The sequence below is a fragment of the Cricetulus griseus genome (assembly GCF_003668045.3).
Source record: "Cricetulus griseus strain 17A/GY chromosome 1 unlocalized genomic scaffold, alternate assembly CriGri-PICRH-1.0 chr1_1, whole genome shotgun sequence".
Lineage (NCBI taxonomy): Eukaryota > Metazoa > Chordata > Mammalia > Rodentia > Cricetidae > Cricetulus > Cricetulus griseus.
Window position 1 is genome coordinate 67,377,684 of NW_023276807.1, and position 14,277 is coordinate 67,391,960.

Here is a 14,277-nt window from a genome sequence, read left to right on the forward strand (position 1 = left end):
CCTTTTCACACTCCTCCACCCCAATGAAGACCAGGACGAGACAGCCAAACTGCCGGGGTCTTCAACCAAGAGCATACTAAAAGGAGCTCCAGAACATAGTGAAATAAAATATGCATCCAGGACTTGAATATGTGTGGTGCTCTACATATGTGATGCTCTACATGTGTGATGCTCTATCGGATGAAGGGGGAAGGGATGATGGGAGATTTGCATTATCTACAGCATTCAACACTAATCAGCCACAGGACTACTGGGTCCCCAGGGGTCCCAGACCATGGTCCAGGAGGTATGGACACCACCCTGAGGCCCTTCCAGAGCACCCCACAATTCCACAGTGTCAGATTCTCCCAGAAGAGCAGAATCCTGGCATGGACTTCTTTAGCATCCAACATTAGTCCCCAGGATATCATGTGTGCAAGGCATATCTATAGCAACATCTGGAATCCTCCACAATGCAGCTGGCCTGGGATTTTTTTTTTTTTTTTTTTTTTGGTTTTTTGAGACAGGATTTCTCTGTGGCTTTGGAGGCTGTCCTGGAACTAGCTCTTGTAGACCAGGCTGGTCTCAAACTCACAGAGATCCACCTGCCTCTGCCTCCTGAGTGCTGGGATTAAAGGCGTGCGCCACCAACGCCAGGCTTTTGGCCTGGGGTTTATTGGTGGCATGCTCTTGACAGATGTTTGCATCCCTCATAGCTTGGGGGACTCTGGTCCAGTCTTGCATTCCAGGGCTGGCTTCATCCAGCACGTTTCCAAAATTATTGGGTATATGTAGGTCACCTCCCTCACAAACAAGGAGAGACTGGTGGCACAAAGATGGCCTGAGAACACAGATACCCTCTACAAGTGTAATGACTGTGTGAGGACTTGAACACACACCACATATGGCGTGTCTTTGCTCAGGCATCCAACACAAATGACACTAGCATGTAAAGACTTCGGCCCCTACCACATGTGATATGACTATGACAATTTGAGTATTGAAATTGAAAATACAACATGAAGTATTGACCGAGGACAGAGACCTTCGCTGTCTGAGGTAGCTGTCTTCATTCTTGAGAGGAGGCAATGACTCTTAGCTAAGACCAGGCCATTCTATCCTTTCTACACCCAGAAGACTCAATAGCTTCAAATTGAGGTCTATGGAGCATGTGGTAACCAGTAAAGGCAGCTGAGGAGGCAGGGACCAGGCAAGGAGGGGTCTGGGGTGAACCCCCAGGGTATAGCCCTCTTTGGGATGCATAAGTGCCTGCAACCCTGAACTGACCAGGAGCAAACAGGCCTTCCCTGAAGTAGTGACTCAAAGTACCAGGAGATCCATACTGGATGTGGGTTTCTGACCACCCAAGCTCCTGACCACACATTTTCTTTGAGCATTTGTACCTTGCTATACAACCTGTGGCCTTTTTTTCTCCTTTGAATGAAATAGGACAAAAGAAATGGACTACCATGTCCGTGGGGTCTAGACCGAAAGTCTTGCTTGCTCCACAAGGAGACACAGTTGCATGGTGACCTGGGTGGAGTGAGTACAGGCTGACACCAGGGTCGCATTTCTCCCATGAGCTCAGTACACTTTCCTCTCTTTACACAATCAGCTCCATGCTTTCCTCAGATACTTGGCTAGGAGATGAGACACATTCCTGACTTGGATGTAGGGGCTGCCTCCTCCACAGTGATTCCCTTCATGTCATCTGGCATTTGACCATCTGGGCGCCACACATTCAGGTCCCCAAAGATACCAGTTTCAATCATCTCCTCTTGCCAGGGAATGGGGCAGTTGCCAGTGGCAAATTCTTGGAAGAATTCTGTGTCTGCTTTGTCAAAAACCACACCCTTGACTGTGGAAAAGGCACCCACGTCCTGTATGTTCTTGGCATAGACAGTCCTAGAGTCTGGGATGAATGGAGGGATCAGCATCCCTGTGAAGAAACAGGAAACAGATCAGAGATACCCATGGTGAGGACACTGCTGAGCCAAAGCCTCCCCACAGACATACAAAAGACCTGCTGCTCTTCTTAATGCCAGCAGAAAAAGCTGGCAACTGAAGCAACCCTATTCCTTGCCCTCAGAGATCACAAATTGGATGGACAGAGTGAAAGGTGCCCAGATCTGGTTAAAAAAGTGTGTGTGTGTGTGTATGTGTGTGTGTGTGTGTGTGTGTGTGTGTGTGTGTGTGTGTGTGTGTATGTGCACATGTGTGGGTGTGTGTGTGTGTGTTTCTAAGGCTGGCCTGAAGTCACAATCCTGCTGCCTCAGCCTCCCCACTGCTGGGGTTACAAATCTGATTCACTATGCCAGCTAGGAAGCCTTTTAAAATAAATTCCAACACTTGCCTCCTCTACCTTCCCCAGACCCTCTCCCCAAAGTCTCCTTGTGAGCATCTTGAAAGCAGGGTCCCTCACACGGCAACCTCAGCTTCTCTGCAGCCCAGGCTCAGCGCTCTTGTCTGGCCTCAAGTAGGCATCACAGTGGCAGATGTCAAAATGAACTCTGCATCCTCCCTCCCCAGGCAGCTTCACTTCTTAACAGAAACTACAAGATGCAGAATGTTGTAGTTCTTAGAGAGCTGGGTGTCATTCACCTAGCCTCTGGTCCTGGCTTCCTCTAAACAGTTGGCCCTACCCTGCAACCCTGCTGTACACAAGCCACTAACTCCAGCCTCCCATCAGGACGGTGGTGGTCCAGGCTGGCTGCTAGCACCCAAGTGTGACTCTTCACCTGACTTTCTCCAACATGTGTGACTCTACTGTGTCCCGCTACTCCCTGGCCCCTAAGAAGAGTTCTTGGACCTCTGGAGCCAGAACCCTTCCTTTATTTGGGGCCTCATTATGAAAGCTCTGCCAAGAACAGCCCACCTTCAGGTGAGTTGCTTAGCTCTTCCACCCAAAAGTAACTTCTCCTGGGAGAATCTCCTACTCCTTTCTGGATCCTAGCTCATCCTGTAGTCGATAGAGCTGTGTTGAAAATGACACCTGGCTTCTCCCCCTACCCTCAGGTTCCCTGAGGGCAAGGCTATGCCTTATACTCACCCTTGAAAATGCAATGCGCGCGCACACACACACAGGGGTACAAAGACACACACGGGGGTATGCATGTACATCACATCACAACATACCCAGACGTTAGACATGCACAGGCAAGTACCTGTACACACAGGCACGTGAATGTGTGTGCATGCATGGGTTCATGTGCAAGCACCTATACACACACGAATACACAGGCATGTGGCACACACAGTATCCTATAGCAGCGATTTCATGACAAACAATGTGGAGTCCATGAACTTCTCACAGGCAGACAAACTCTCCCTCTCTTGAATCCTTGGATCTCTAGAACACATGGTGTGTAAAGAAAATACCAGGAAGCAGGTCTACAGCTTTAACACTGGCTTGCTACCCACAATTCTCACCTGACTTAAACCTGCCTGACCCCAGTGCCTAGTCTTGGGATACTGGAGATGAATGGAGGACTAGATGAGCTGTCAGAGGCTACCTGTGGGTCCTGCAAGTCCTCAGCTCAGTCCACAGCTGACCCCATGGATAAGGTGAACTATCAAGGGTCACATAGCATCACACCCTAAGCCCGCTCAGGCTTATGGTGCCAACCATACCAGCTTCAAGCTGCCTCCAGCTGATGTCTTTGAAGAGGATGTTAGCCCTCAGTGCATCACAGGTCCCATCCTGGAAGCCCAGGCGCTTCTCTGGGTCTTTCTCCAGCAGCTTCTCACAGAAGTCCTTGCTGGCCTGGCTGAACTTGTCTGGGTACTTCACAGGCTCTGAGATGATGCGCTGCTTGAGCTCCTTGTTCTCTACCTACATGGCCAGCAAACAGACCAGACACTCCAGCCCTGGCCAAGCCTCAAGCCTTGGGGCTTAGTGCTCACCCTCACTGGGGTGAGAGTGGTGGCTGGTGCTTTGGTGGCCCCTCCCAGGTGGCTTGGCATTGAAAGGCTCAGATCTCAGGACAAAGAGACAAACATCCCAAGGTGAATCCCCAGCTCCCTTATCCACACACTTACACAGCTAGTCCACTGCCACAGAAATGACCAGCAGTGAAAACTGCTGCTGAGAAGCTTGGCTGGATGGAGAGAAACCTAAGGCAGAGAGCGTTACTCCTGCCTTACTCCAGATCAGCTTTGCTGTGGTCTCCCAAACAAAGTTCCCCCTCACCCTGCCCCACACACACAGAGTGCATGATGTACACAGCGTGGTTCACTCCCCAGACATCCCTGTTTTAAAGCCGATGCCTCTATTGCCTCTTGCAGGCATGGCCAGACAAGTGTAGCCTGTGGAACCCGAGTGAGCAGTGCTGTTAGAACACACAGCTTGCCCGAATGCCTGTCACTGTGGAGGCCTATGAGCCTGGGACACTTCTCCATGCTATCCCATGACAGCATAGAGCTGCAATCTCAGGCAAGGACAAGGCAGCTGTAAGCAGGTGGACACTGTAAGCAGGAGACAGACAGTACCTGGCTTCTGGCCCAAACCAGCCTCTGTGTAAACAGAAATGAGGAGCAGGGAGAGTGTCTGGGTGGTTGTCTGAAGTCCCAAGAGCAGTGGCCTAGTGGCCACAGTTAGCTAGAGACCCACCAGCGACCTTCTTTGTGGAGTCCACCACAGAAGGACCTAATGATAGACATGGGCTGTCTTGCCAAGGAGAAATGCCCAGTCTCAGCTAGTGCATGTTTGCTCTGCCACCTGTTGGCTCTGGTGTGGAAGGGCAGACTTAGAATCTCTCAAAAGCTCCACCAACAGGTCTTGGGACAGGACATCACAGAAGGAGGACTCCAGAGCCTGCATCGCTTATGTAGTCCTTGGCAGAACCCACCCATCTATGTCTGCCCCAGAATGGAACCCTTTCGGGCTTCCCGCCAGACAGCACCTACCTTCTCTCCTCGGGCTCGGAAGGGTCCTCTGGCTGCAATCATCTCATACAATGTGACCCCCAGGGCAAAGTAGTCCACAGAGAAGTCATATTCTTCACCACGCAGGAGCTCAGGGGCCATGAAACCTGCCATCATGAACATGTGGACATTTATAGGTGCACAGCATAATCACAAAACAACTGGAGCTCTCATGATACCCACCTGGGGGCAGGGTGTCTCACCACCAGTGTTTTTTTTTTTTTTCAAATTCAAGAATTTTAATTTAGGGGCTGGAGAGATGACTCGGTGATTTAGAGAATTTTGTGTCACCTACATAGTTCACCACCAGTGATTTTAAGGACAGAAACCTCTTTGTTGTCATTGAAGGACATTGAACATAACCCTGGCTGCTACCCACTGGATGCCCACAGCTGTTAACGACCAAAAATGTTTTCCAACACAGCCAAAGACTCAGAGGGGCATAATTACCAGGGTTAGAACTCTCATTCCTCTCATGGTATCTCATTCCTAGTGTGTGATATGAAGCCGCCTTTCCCATCCACTCAGACTCAGGACAACACAAAGCAAAACGGTGTACTGCATATGACTCATGGGGAAGACAGATGCAGATGGACCTTGCTGTGACATTCTGACCCCTCTCCTCTTACAAGGACATGCAAGTGAGATCTGTGCCCCATATTCCAGAGTGGGCCAATGACCCAGGTGCTGTGACCAAAGCCCAAAGAATGTTGGTGAGGTCACAGTCCTATGCCTTCCTCAGACACTTTGTCCCCAGCAACATGAACCTTCTTTTAGTACCTACAGTGAAACTACAGCTGAACTCTCCCGCAGCCCTGACATGTGCAGGGCACACCTGTCACACTAAGCCTTCAGTGATGAGAAGTAAGGCATGGAACAGCCTAATAACAAGGAGGGAACTTGCTGAGGACAACCCAGACATGAGCAAACAGTGTCACTAGTCCAGTTTCACAGACACTACCTGATCGAACAGCTGCTGTGTGGCCTTCTAGACAGACATGCCCTTCCTAGTCCTCCTAGTTGTCTGGTCACAACTTGGCCATTTGCATGAAAGTCTCAACCCCTGTCACCTACCACATGTTAATGCCCAGAGTCTACAACACAGCATCTAAACTGTCTCCTCCCACTCATCTTTGGACCAGTGGGATGATGAGCCTAGATGATTATTGCTTCTGGAAGGTGACTATTGACTGTGCCTACCCAAGTCGTGCACAGCACTTCTCCACTCCAAGACATCACCAATATTCACCCAATGCCATTCCCAGGGGTGTCAAGCTAACCCCTGATTGTATCACCCTTTGCCTTCATATTTTGAGTTTTTGCAAATATTGCTGCTGCAGAGCCAGCACCTATGAGTTATTGGATGAGGGAGCAAGTGGATTTCTGCTTCTCCAGTCCCCTCATGGCAGGAAATGGAAGACAGAGGTGCACGTTTTCCTGTATCCAGAGGAAGAACCTCCCCCAAGTACAACTGTGGCCTGTGCTGGGAGGCTGTAGAGCAGGAGAACTGTCTAGAACACTGCTTGTTGGTTCCTCTATAGCAGCTTCTAGTTTGCCTCCTAACTCAGCATTTGAAGAGCCTATATTGGAGTCCCAGCCAAGGGATTCCCATGTGGGTAGAGATGCTCCTGCCTCCACCTGAAGAGTCAGTCATAGCAAGCTCAGGGAGGTGGTGGTTGGGTAGGCAATGGTGCCTACCCACGAGAGCCCTCTCGTGGCCAGTTGGGCTTCATGGTGGTTGGGCAGGCAATGGTGCCCTCTTGTGGCCAGCTGGGTCTCATAGTCTTGAACAAGACCAGTTTCTGGTCCTAAAGTAAGTTCTTCTAATCTTGCTTCAGTGGATCCTGGACTTGCAGTGGACTAAAGAGATCCAAGTAAAGTTTGGACTAGTTCATGCAAACAGGCGCAGCCATGTCTTCAAGAGACTGTGATGGCTCCAAACCAAGATGTTTCCAGAATCTTTTCTCAGGTCTCTCTCACCCTGTGCCTGCATAGGGCCCTCAGCACCCCCTCAGATCTCCTTCACCCTGTGCCTGCACAGAGCCCTCAGCACCTCTCAGGTCTCCTTCACTCTGTGCCTGCACAGAGCCCTCAACACCCACCGGTGACCAAAACCCAGGCTAGACAGCCACCCTGCTTCCTGAGGACCAGTATGGATTTGTCCTACCCAGAATGTAGGGGGAAAGCTCTTGTCCCTTTATCCACCATGGCATCAGAGACATCTCAGATGGTACCGGAGGCATGGGGTCCTGGTGACACAGGGACCTTTCTGTAATACAAAGCAAGGTCCTATCTCCACTCTGTATATATTCCAACTTAGGTTCTGTCTGAAGCCAGATAGCCCAGGGAAGAAGGAAAATACCTAAGAAATCATGTCTGAAATCAACCTGAAAAGGACAATCCAGAATGTGGAGACAGGAAGGATGTGTCTTTGCAGGCAAGTGCCAGGTATATAGTGTCACTTAACAGACTCATAAGCCTATGCGGTAAGTGTTAGAAACAAAGGCTCTGACAGATCAAGCCACTAAGCATGGGCCCGGACCATGCATTTACTCCACCTGACTCGTCTCTTCCCTGCACTCGCTGCCTCTCTCCTTTTCTCTGAGGAGGATGAAGGAAAATCAGTAATTAAGGAAGCAAAACACAAAGGGCCACAAGTGTGTGTGCACTTAGACATGGAAACAGTCATACATATATGTGCAAGTGTGCATGTCCACAAAGCATATATGCATACAGAGATGCATGCCCATACATGCATAGATACAGGTACAGAGCATACACACAGAGATGCCTATACACATGCACACATGAATACACTCATATGTCCACCAATTCGTGCATGAAATATGTACACATACAGAGGGACATACAGACATGTGAGTGCACAAAGACACATTTGCAAAGACACACACACACATAGTTGCATATATACACACAGAGACTATCATGAGTGCATGCATACACAGAGGTGCCTTCATACACACACATGCATGCATGCACAAAGAGGGAGGTGTGTATCTCCGTACATATACAAACAGATATGCACAGATATTCAGAGATGCACATACATGTACAGGCTCGTGCTTATCCACACATGTGTTTAGACATAAAGGTGTTCATGTTCACATGCAGTCACACCTACAAAACATATAACTGTATACACCACATGTGTTCACACAGGTATGCATGTATGCACACAGAGACACACGTGTGCCTACCCTGTATAGTGGTGGGTACCTACCAGGGTTTTACTGAAGCCTAGCAAGGGCTGCCTGAGGAAGTTTCTGCCCCCAGTGCTCTGTGATGTGACCTACACAGGGACCCCATGGCTCCAGCTCTCCCCATGGGACACCCTAGATAAACTCATTCTGTCAATGCCCAGGAAGCCACTTAGTGTACAAGTCCTATATTCTCTCTGACCATCAAGGTATCAAAGGAGCAGCTTTGCCCCAGAAGGTGAGGCAGTAAGCCAGTGAGATTACCAAGGCAGGGTAGGAGTTGCCATTGCAGGGAACAAATAGTTCTTGAGCTGCTGGGCAAAATCTGATTACTACTGTTTGCTCTGGGGATAAGGGAACCACACTTCACAACCCCCACTCTGTTACCAGCGTAGATCTTGGGGACCCTGCTGCCTCTGGCTCTTGGTGAGAGAATGACCCAGGCCTTTTCCTGGGTGCAAAGCCTCTCTAGGCCCCTCCTCCAATGCTGGTCTTACCTGGGGTCCCTGCATAGCCCTTGGTCTTATTCTGCCCCTCCTTCAGCTCCACAGCCAATCCAAGGTCAGAGATTCGGATATTACCTGAAAGTAAATACAAGCTGAGGTCACACACATTCCACAGAAAGAAGTGCCAGGTGAGCCCAGGGCTTGGCAATGCTCCCAGCACAGCAGAAAAGCAGGCTTCGCATGTTCTATGTACACACATACCACACTCTATACACACATGCCATTCCCCACAAAGATGTATCATGCACATAATAGGCACACCACACACACCACACACCACACACAAACATGTAACACCTGCCATATTCAAACAGACAGACAGACAGACTCACATATACACCACCCAACTTACACCACTGTCCTTTAAACCCTAACATCCACTAGGCTCCTCTGCAGTGACTTTCAAAGAGGCCGAAGAAGCCATGCTTTGGGCCCCTCAAGCCGCCGCGGCCTCCATCCCTCCAGGGGCTCACCGTCATTGTCCAGCAGCACATTCTCCGGCTTGAGGTCACGGTAGACAATGCGTCTCTGATGCAGGTGTTCCAGGCCACTGATGATCTGTGCTGTGTAGTAGATTGCTCGTGGTTCTGGGAAGCCAGGGTTCTCCTCATCCACATTGTAGATGTGGTACCTGGGGGCCGAACACCATGGGAGGTACACACACCCCAGGGCAGTAAATGCAGAGACAGAGCCAGGGTCTCAGGGCACACACGTATCAACACAGAGTGGTCACCTTGGGACCAGGCATCAGTGTTCTCCTGAAGAAACCAAGGCTAGAGGCCTCAGATAGCTCACACCTTACCCATGACTGGTAGAGGACATACAGCTTGTTACTTAACACTTCCTTCCTTCTGACCCCAGAGCAGTGCCAGGACAGGACCAAAGGAGGTGAGTCAGTCCTACTTTCTTAAAATACAAGCAACCCCCAACTCTCTAAGTACACTGTGGCCTGCTCCACCAGACCTTGAACCCTTCAGTGGATTCAACAACAGCACTTCCTTCGCAGCTACCTTCTCTGAAGGACCCTGAAGTTTGTCGGCTTTTTTGCATTCTTTCTTATACATGCCAGCTCAACACTTTACAGGGAAGCAAAACTCATAGCTAGAAGATATGCTACAGGGAGGTTAGGTGCAGACCAGAGGGCTGGAAGATAACCAGAGGCCCTCGGGAGTGGAGGATAGAACAACCTGCAATGCTAGAAGCACTCAGCATCCCTTGCAGCTCTCTTCTCCTTCTATGGGATTCTCACACAGACTGATTGTCTAGCCTTACATTACTTATCTGAAGGAAATGCAGATGGCTCTGCTTGAGAAGTGATGTAAACAAAAACAGAGGAAGGGAGAGACATGGGCATTGCAGGTTATAGTTCCCTTTAGTGGAGCCCTACACTCCCAAGGCACCCCAGGGTCTCACTGTGTTAGCCCCATGTACCTGGTACCCAAGAATCTCATCATTTTAACTTTGTGTGCCAGTTACCCAGGGTCCCACCATTTCACCCTCCTGACACTGACTTGGTCATTATTTGTTTCTATTTTACACAACAGGAAACTGAGGTAAAGATTGGTGAAGTCACCAAGTCAGTGAAAGCCAGTCATCTGACCTCCTCAAGGATGCAGAAACAACCTCAGAGCACCATCAGGCTCAGCCAACCCAGGCACCATCAGGGGTGGCACTCTCCTATGTAGGCAACAGGCAAGTTGGCTCTAGCTGGTCTTCCAGATCTCTATTCTTACAGGACTGGGCACTGATGGAATTGTCAATTTTTATTTCTTAGTCCTCTCAACCCATCACAGCCATCCACAATACCACACGCCCTCTGTCATCTGTCTCCAACAATCATGGGCATGCTCAAGAGTGTGCAGTGACAGATACAGCCTAAGTCCTGGGGCCCACTGGACATGAACTGGGTACCCTAGTTGAAACTAACCCCAGGTTTGTATACCATTACCTTATGTCACCTCCATTCATGATGGTCATTACCAGACAGAGGTCAGTCTTGGTCTCAAATGCATAGGCCAGAGACACAATGAATGGGCTGTGAACTTTGGCCAGAATCCTCTTCTCAACCATGGCACCCTGGAAGCAGAGTTGTGACCCTCAGTCCTCAGGAATGCACTGTGGAGAACAGCCTGCATTCTGGCCACAGCACAGGGCAGGCTTGCAATATGTGAGATCTGGCATTCATTCATTCATTCATTCATTCATTCATTCATTCATTCATTCAGCCTTGGCATCCACCCTCCCCCTGCACCATGCTCGCTCCACCATGGCTTGTACCCAGCTAACTCCCAGTGCAGCCCAAGTTTCTGGTAGACCCCGCTTTATCGTTCATCTTTATTCTAAAGTGTGGAAAGGATGAGGACAGTAGGCCAAGGTGATTCTGTATATGTCCCACCAGATCACTGAAATCAGAAAAGATTCAGTGTTGTATTGGGTTGCACATAGATGTGAGTGACCTTGAACTCAAATTATAGTTCCATAAAACTGGAGTTTTTTTGTTTGTTATTTTTGAGACATGGTCTCACTATGTAGCCCTGGCTCTCCCGGAACTCTCTATGTAGACCATTGAGCTAACAGAGATCCCGCCTGCCTCTGCCTCCTGAGTGCTGGGATTAAAGGTGTGTGCCACATACCTGAGCATAGAGCCCTTCCTTAAAGACTAACATTAGTCCGCCATGAAGTGCAGTCCCCAAGGCCCCTGCTAAAAGTACCTGGATTTGTCTGGCACCCCCTACCTGCTGCTAGCACCTAATGTTTGACCTTTCACTGAGGGCTCAGGGGCCTGCTGGGTCTGGTGTCAATCCCTAAGAGTTTCACAGCATTATCTATACTGTACGGCAGGGCTGTGTCCCTTGGGCAATAAGCCGCTTTCACTGATCCTGCCTTAACTAGACACTGACGCCAACAAAGACGGAAATAAAATACTGGCAGCCTGCCTATGTCCTCCAGCCATTCTTGTCCCCTGGAAACCTGTGTTCAGGAAGAGTAGTCCTGCATGCCAGCATCACAGATGGGTTGTGTGCCTCGTGTAGACAGTGCCTGCCAAAGTGATGTTCGACTGACAGAGTCCCACCTTACTTTATCCTGTACGAAATCACAACAGGAACCACACCTTGAGGAAAGGTTTCTAGATAGCCAGATGCACTCTCCAGACAGCAGCTGCCTGCAACTGGCTCTCCCCATGAACTTCTCCTGAGTGTGGTGCAGATTGACAATGGCCCTGCCAATGGCTGTCTGAGCTGGGGCGGGGTGGAGGGGGCATCCAAATGACAGGATACATGCACAGTAGCTAAAGCCTATGTAGAGCTCCACAGGTGGGTGGCCGGCATCCCACCATCCCTCCATCCCAAGAGCATCTTCTGCTTGCTGGGCTTCCTCCCTACCTGGTAGCCCTTCCTCTTCTTCAGCCGTTTCTTGTTGAGCTTCTTGCAGGCATACATCTTGCCAGTCGCCTTCATTTGGCAAGCGGACACCTCCCCAAAGCCCCCTTTCCCCAGAACCCTGAAGTCCAAGAACCAGTCTTCGCCTATGGGCTGGGCTTCCAGCCACTTCCACTGGAGGAACCTCAGGAAGTACAGGCTTTCAAGGTACTCCTGGAAGGGGGCCTGGCTCAAGTGGTCCAGTGTGGCCTGCAGCAGAGGCTGGAAGAGGCCATCCTGACTCCCAGTTGGCCCTTCCCTCACTTTTGCCACCATGCCCTGCTCCAGAAAATTGCAGAAGAGTGTGGCCTGTGGGTCCAGGTAGTCAGCCAGGATGGCCTGTGCCTTCTGTGGCCGCAGGTCATCATCGGCAGTGTCATAGTCCTCAATGTCCTTCCAGAGCTCCAGGGCTGGCACATGCTTCTCATCTGTCTTCAGGAACTGTTGAAAGAGCCTCTTGCCAATGGGTTGCTCTGAACACAGGCTCTCAAACTCTAGGTTGAGGTTTTCACGGAGACCCTCGCACTTGGACAGTGGGGGCAACCGGAGCTTCGCCAGATACTTCTTGTCCCGGGAAGACGGGGTGCTGCTTCCATCAAAGCTGCCACGGGCAGCGATGAAGGCGGAGTTGGCAACAACAGTCTCCAAGGACCCAAAATCCATCTTGATGATGTCTCGTGTCCACTTCAAGTGTTAGGACCCATAAGCTGAAGGGAAGCTCAAGGCCCCTGAAGCCAAAGCAGGCCTGACCCTGTGCCCTTGGCCTATGGCCTGTTCCTGCCCTTGTGGGACAAGGGAGGCATGCAGCTGTGGCCAGGATGCTTGGGGAGGCACTGAGAAGCCCAGGGAGACCAGGGCTAACAAGCATCTAGCTAAATCCAGCCCTGGGGTCACTGAGGACACCTTAGGGGTGACCAAGCAGGTGCCATAAAAAGACAATCCTCTAAGCTGCTCCAAATCGGATTAGAGTTCAGCTTGGCTCTCTCTCCCTTGGTGTTGCCTTCGTGCTCCCAAGGAAAGGGCACACCATAGACTCCTGGAAGCCCCCAGGAGCAGTTCTGTCTTTCCCCAGCCCTGGCAGGTGCACAGGACCTGTCTATATCCTTCTGGAACATGGGTCTGCAATAGAGGGCAGGCAGTCCCAGGAGCAACCTCCATCTGCAAAGATGGTTGTCTTTCACACTGTTTCATTTTTATCTTTAAGAGAGAAGCAGGAGAGAAGCTACCTCACCCAGTGACAAGTTTCCCCATCTGTAGGTGAGATCGTGGATATTTGATTGTACTCAACTAGTCTTCTCCTTGAAGAAGAATTGCTACAAGGTGGTTAGAGGACAAAGACAGGGTGCAGGGGAGCCACAGACCACCACATTGAGTCCCTGTCAAGCAGGAAGATTCATGAGACACAAGCCTGGGATGCACCTAGGACACAGGGACTCAGGTGGGTACACCTGAGACAGATTGGAAATATCAGGGACACATTTGGGGGCACACTCAGAACCAGTTTAGACAGTGATCACACCCAGGCCACACATGGGAATGGTAGAATCAATGGGCATGTCACCATCTCCTGGGGATCACAACTGTCATGTCTGTAGGTACTCCTGACAGTTTAAGGAGGAGCCACGGGGAGGGAGCACTTGCAGGGACGAGAAAGAGAAGTCCTGTAGAATGAATGAAATCCCAAATCAGGAGGCTAAAGCTGTATGCAGCAGAAGAGTACTTCAGGTGGGGACAGAGTTTCCTGTTGTGACTGTAGGAACCTTCTGGTGAATGCCAACCACCTCCCCCACCTCCACCTCCTAGCATGGGCTTGTGACAGGAAGATTGGCAAGTAAATATTTGAGGTAAACAATATCTCACTGTCCCCAAGTGACCTGTGCTAGTCCCAGCCCCGCCACTTAGCAGCTGGTGACCTTGGACAGACAATATCTGATTCTTGCACCAATCAGGACCAAAGGCAACATGGTTCTCAACCATGCCATCTTGCCAGCAGAGCCACTCAGCATACTGAAATCCACATTCCACCTGCCTTAGAGGGCCTGGCCGAGGAGCTCAGGCCTCCATTGCTGGCAGGCTCCTGAGTGATTTACATGGAAGCTATAAGACAGGAGGATCATGAGAGGGTTAGGGCTGAAGAACTCCAGACTGCCTTCACACCAGGAAGGCCTCTTGTGGAAGGGGCTGAGGAGAATTTGATGACCAAAGTAGGACAAGTTTGGTTCCTGGCCCAGA

General features: G+C 50.4%; 1 protein-coding gene across 1 annotated transcript; it reads right to left on the bottom strand.

Moving 5' to 3' along the window:
- Positions 1 to 1,271: 1,271 nt before the first annotated feature.
- Grk1 (G protein-coupled receptor kinase 1) lies at positions 1,272 to 12,708 on the bottom strand. The gene is made up of 7 exons (XM_027387730.2): positions 12,010 to 12,708; positions 10,575 to 10,702; positions 9,100 to 9,257; positions 8,618 to 8,701; positions 4,885 to 5,009; positions 3,610 to 3,811; positions 1,272 to 1,918 (listed from the first exon to the last, which is right to left on the bottom strand). Exons 1-7 carry the CDS (start codon positions 12,706 to 12,708, stop codon positions 1,620 to 1,622), a joined length of 1,695 nt encoding a protein of 564 aa, XP_027243531.1. The 3' UTR covers positions 1,272 to 1,619.
- Between the last annotated feature and the right edge of the window lie 1,569 nt (positions 12,709 to 14,277).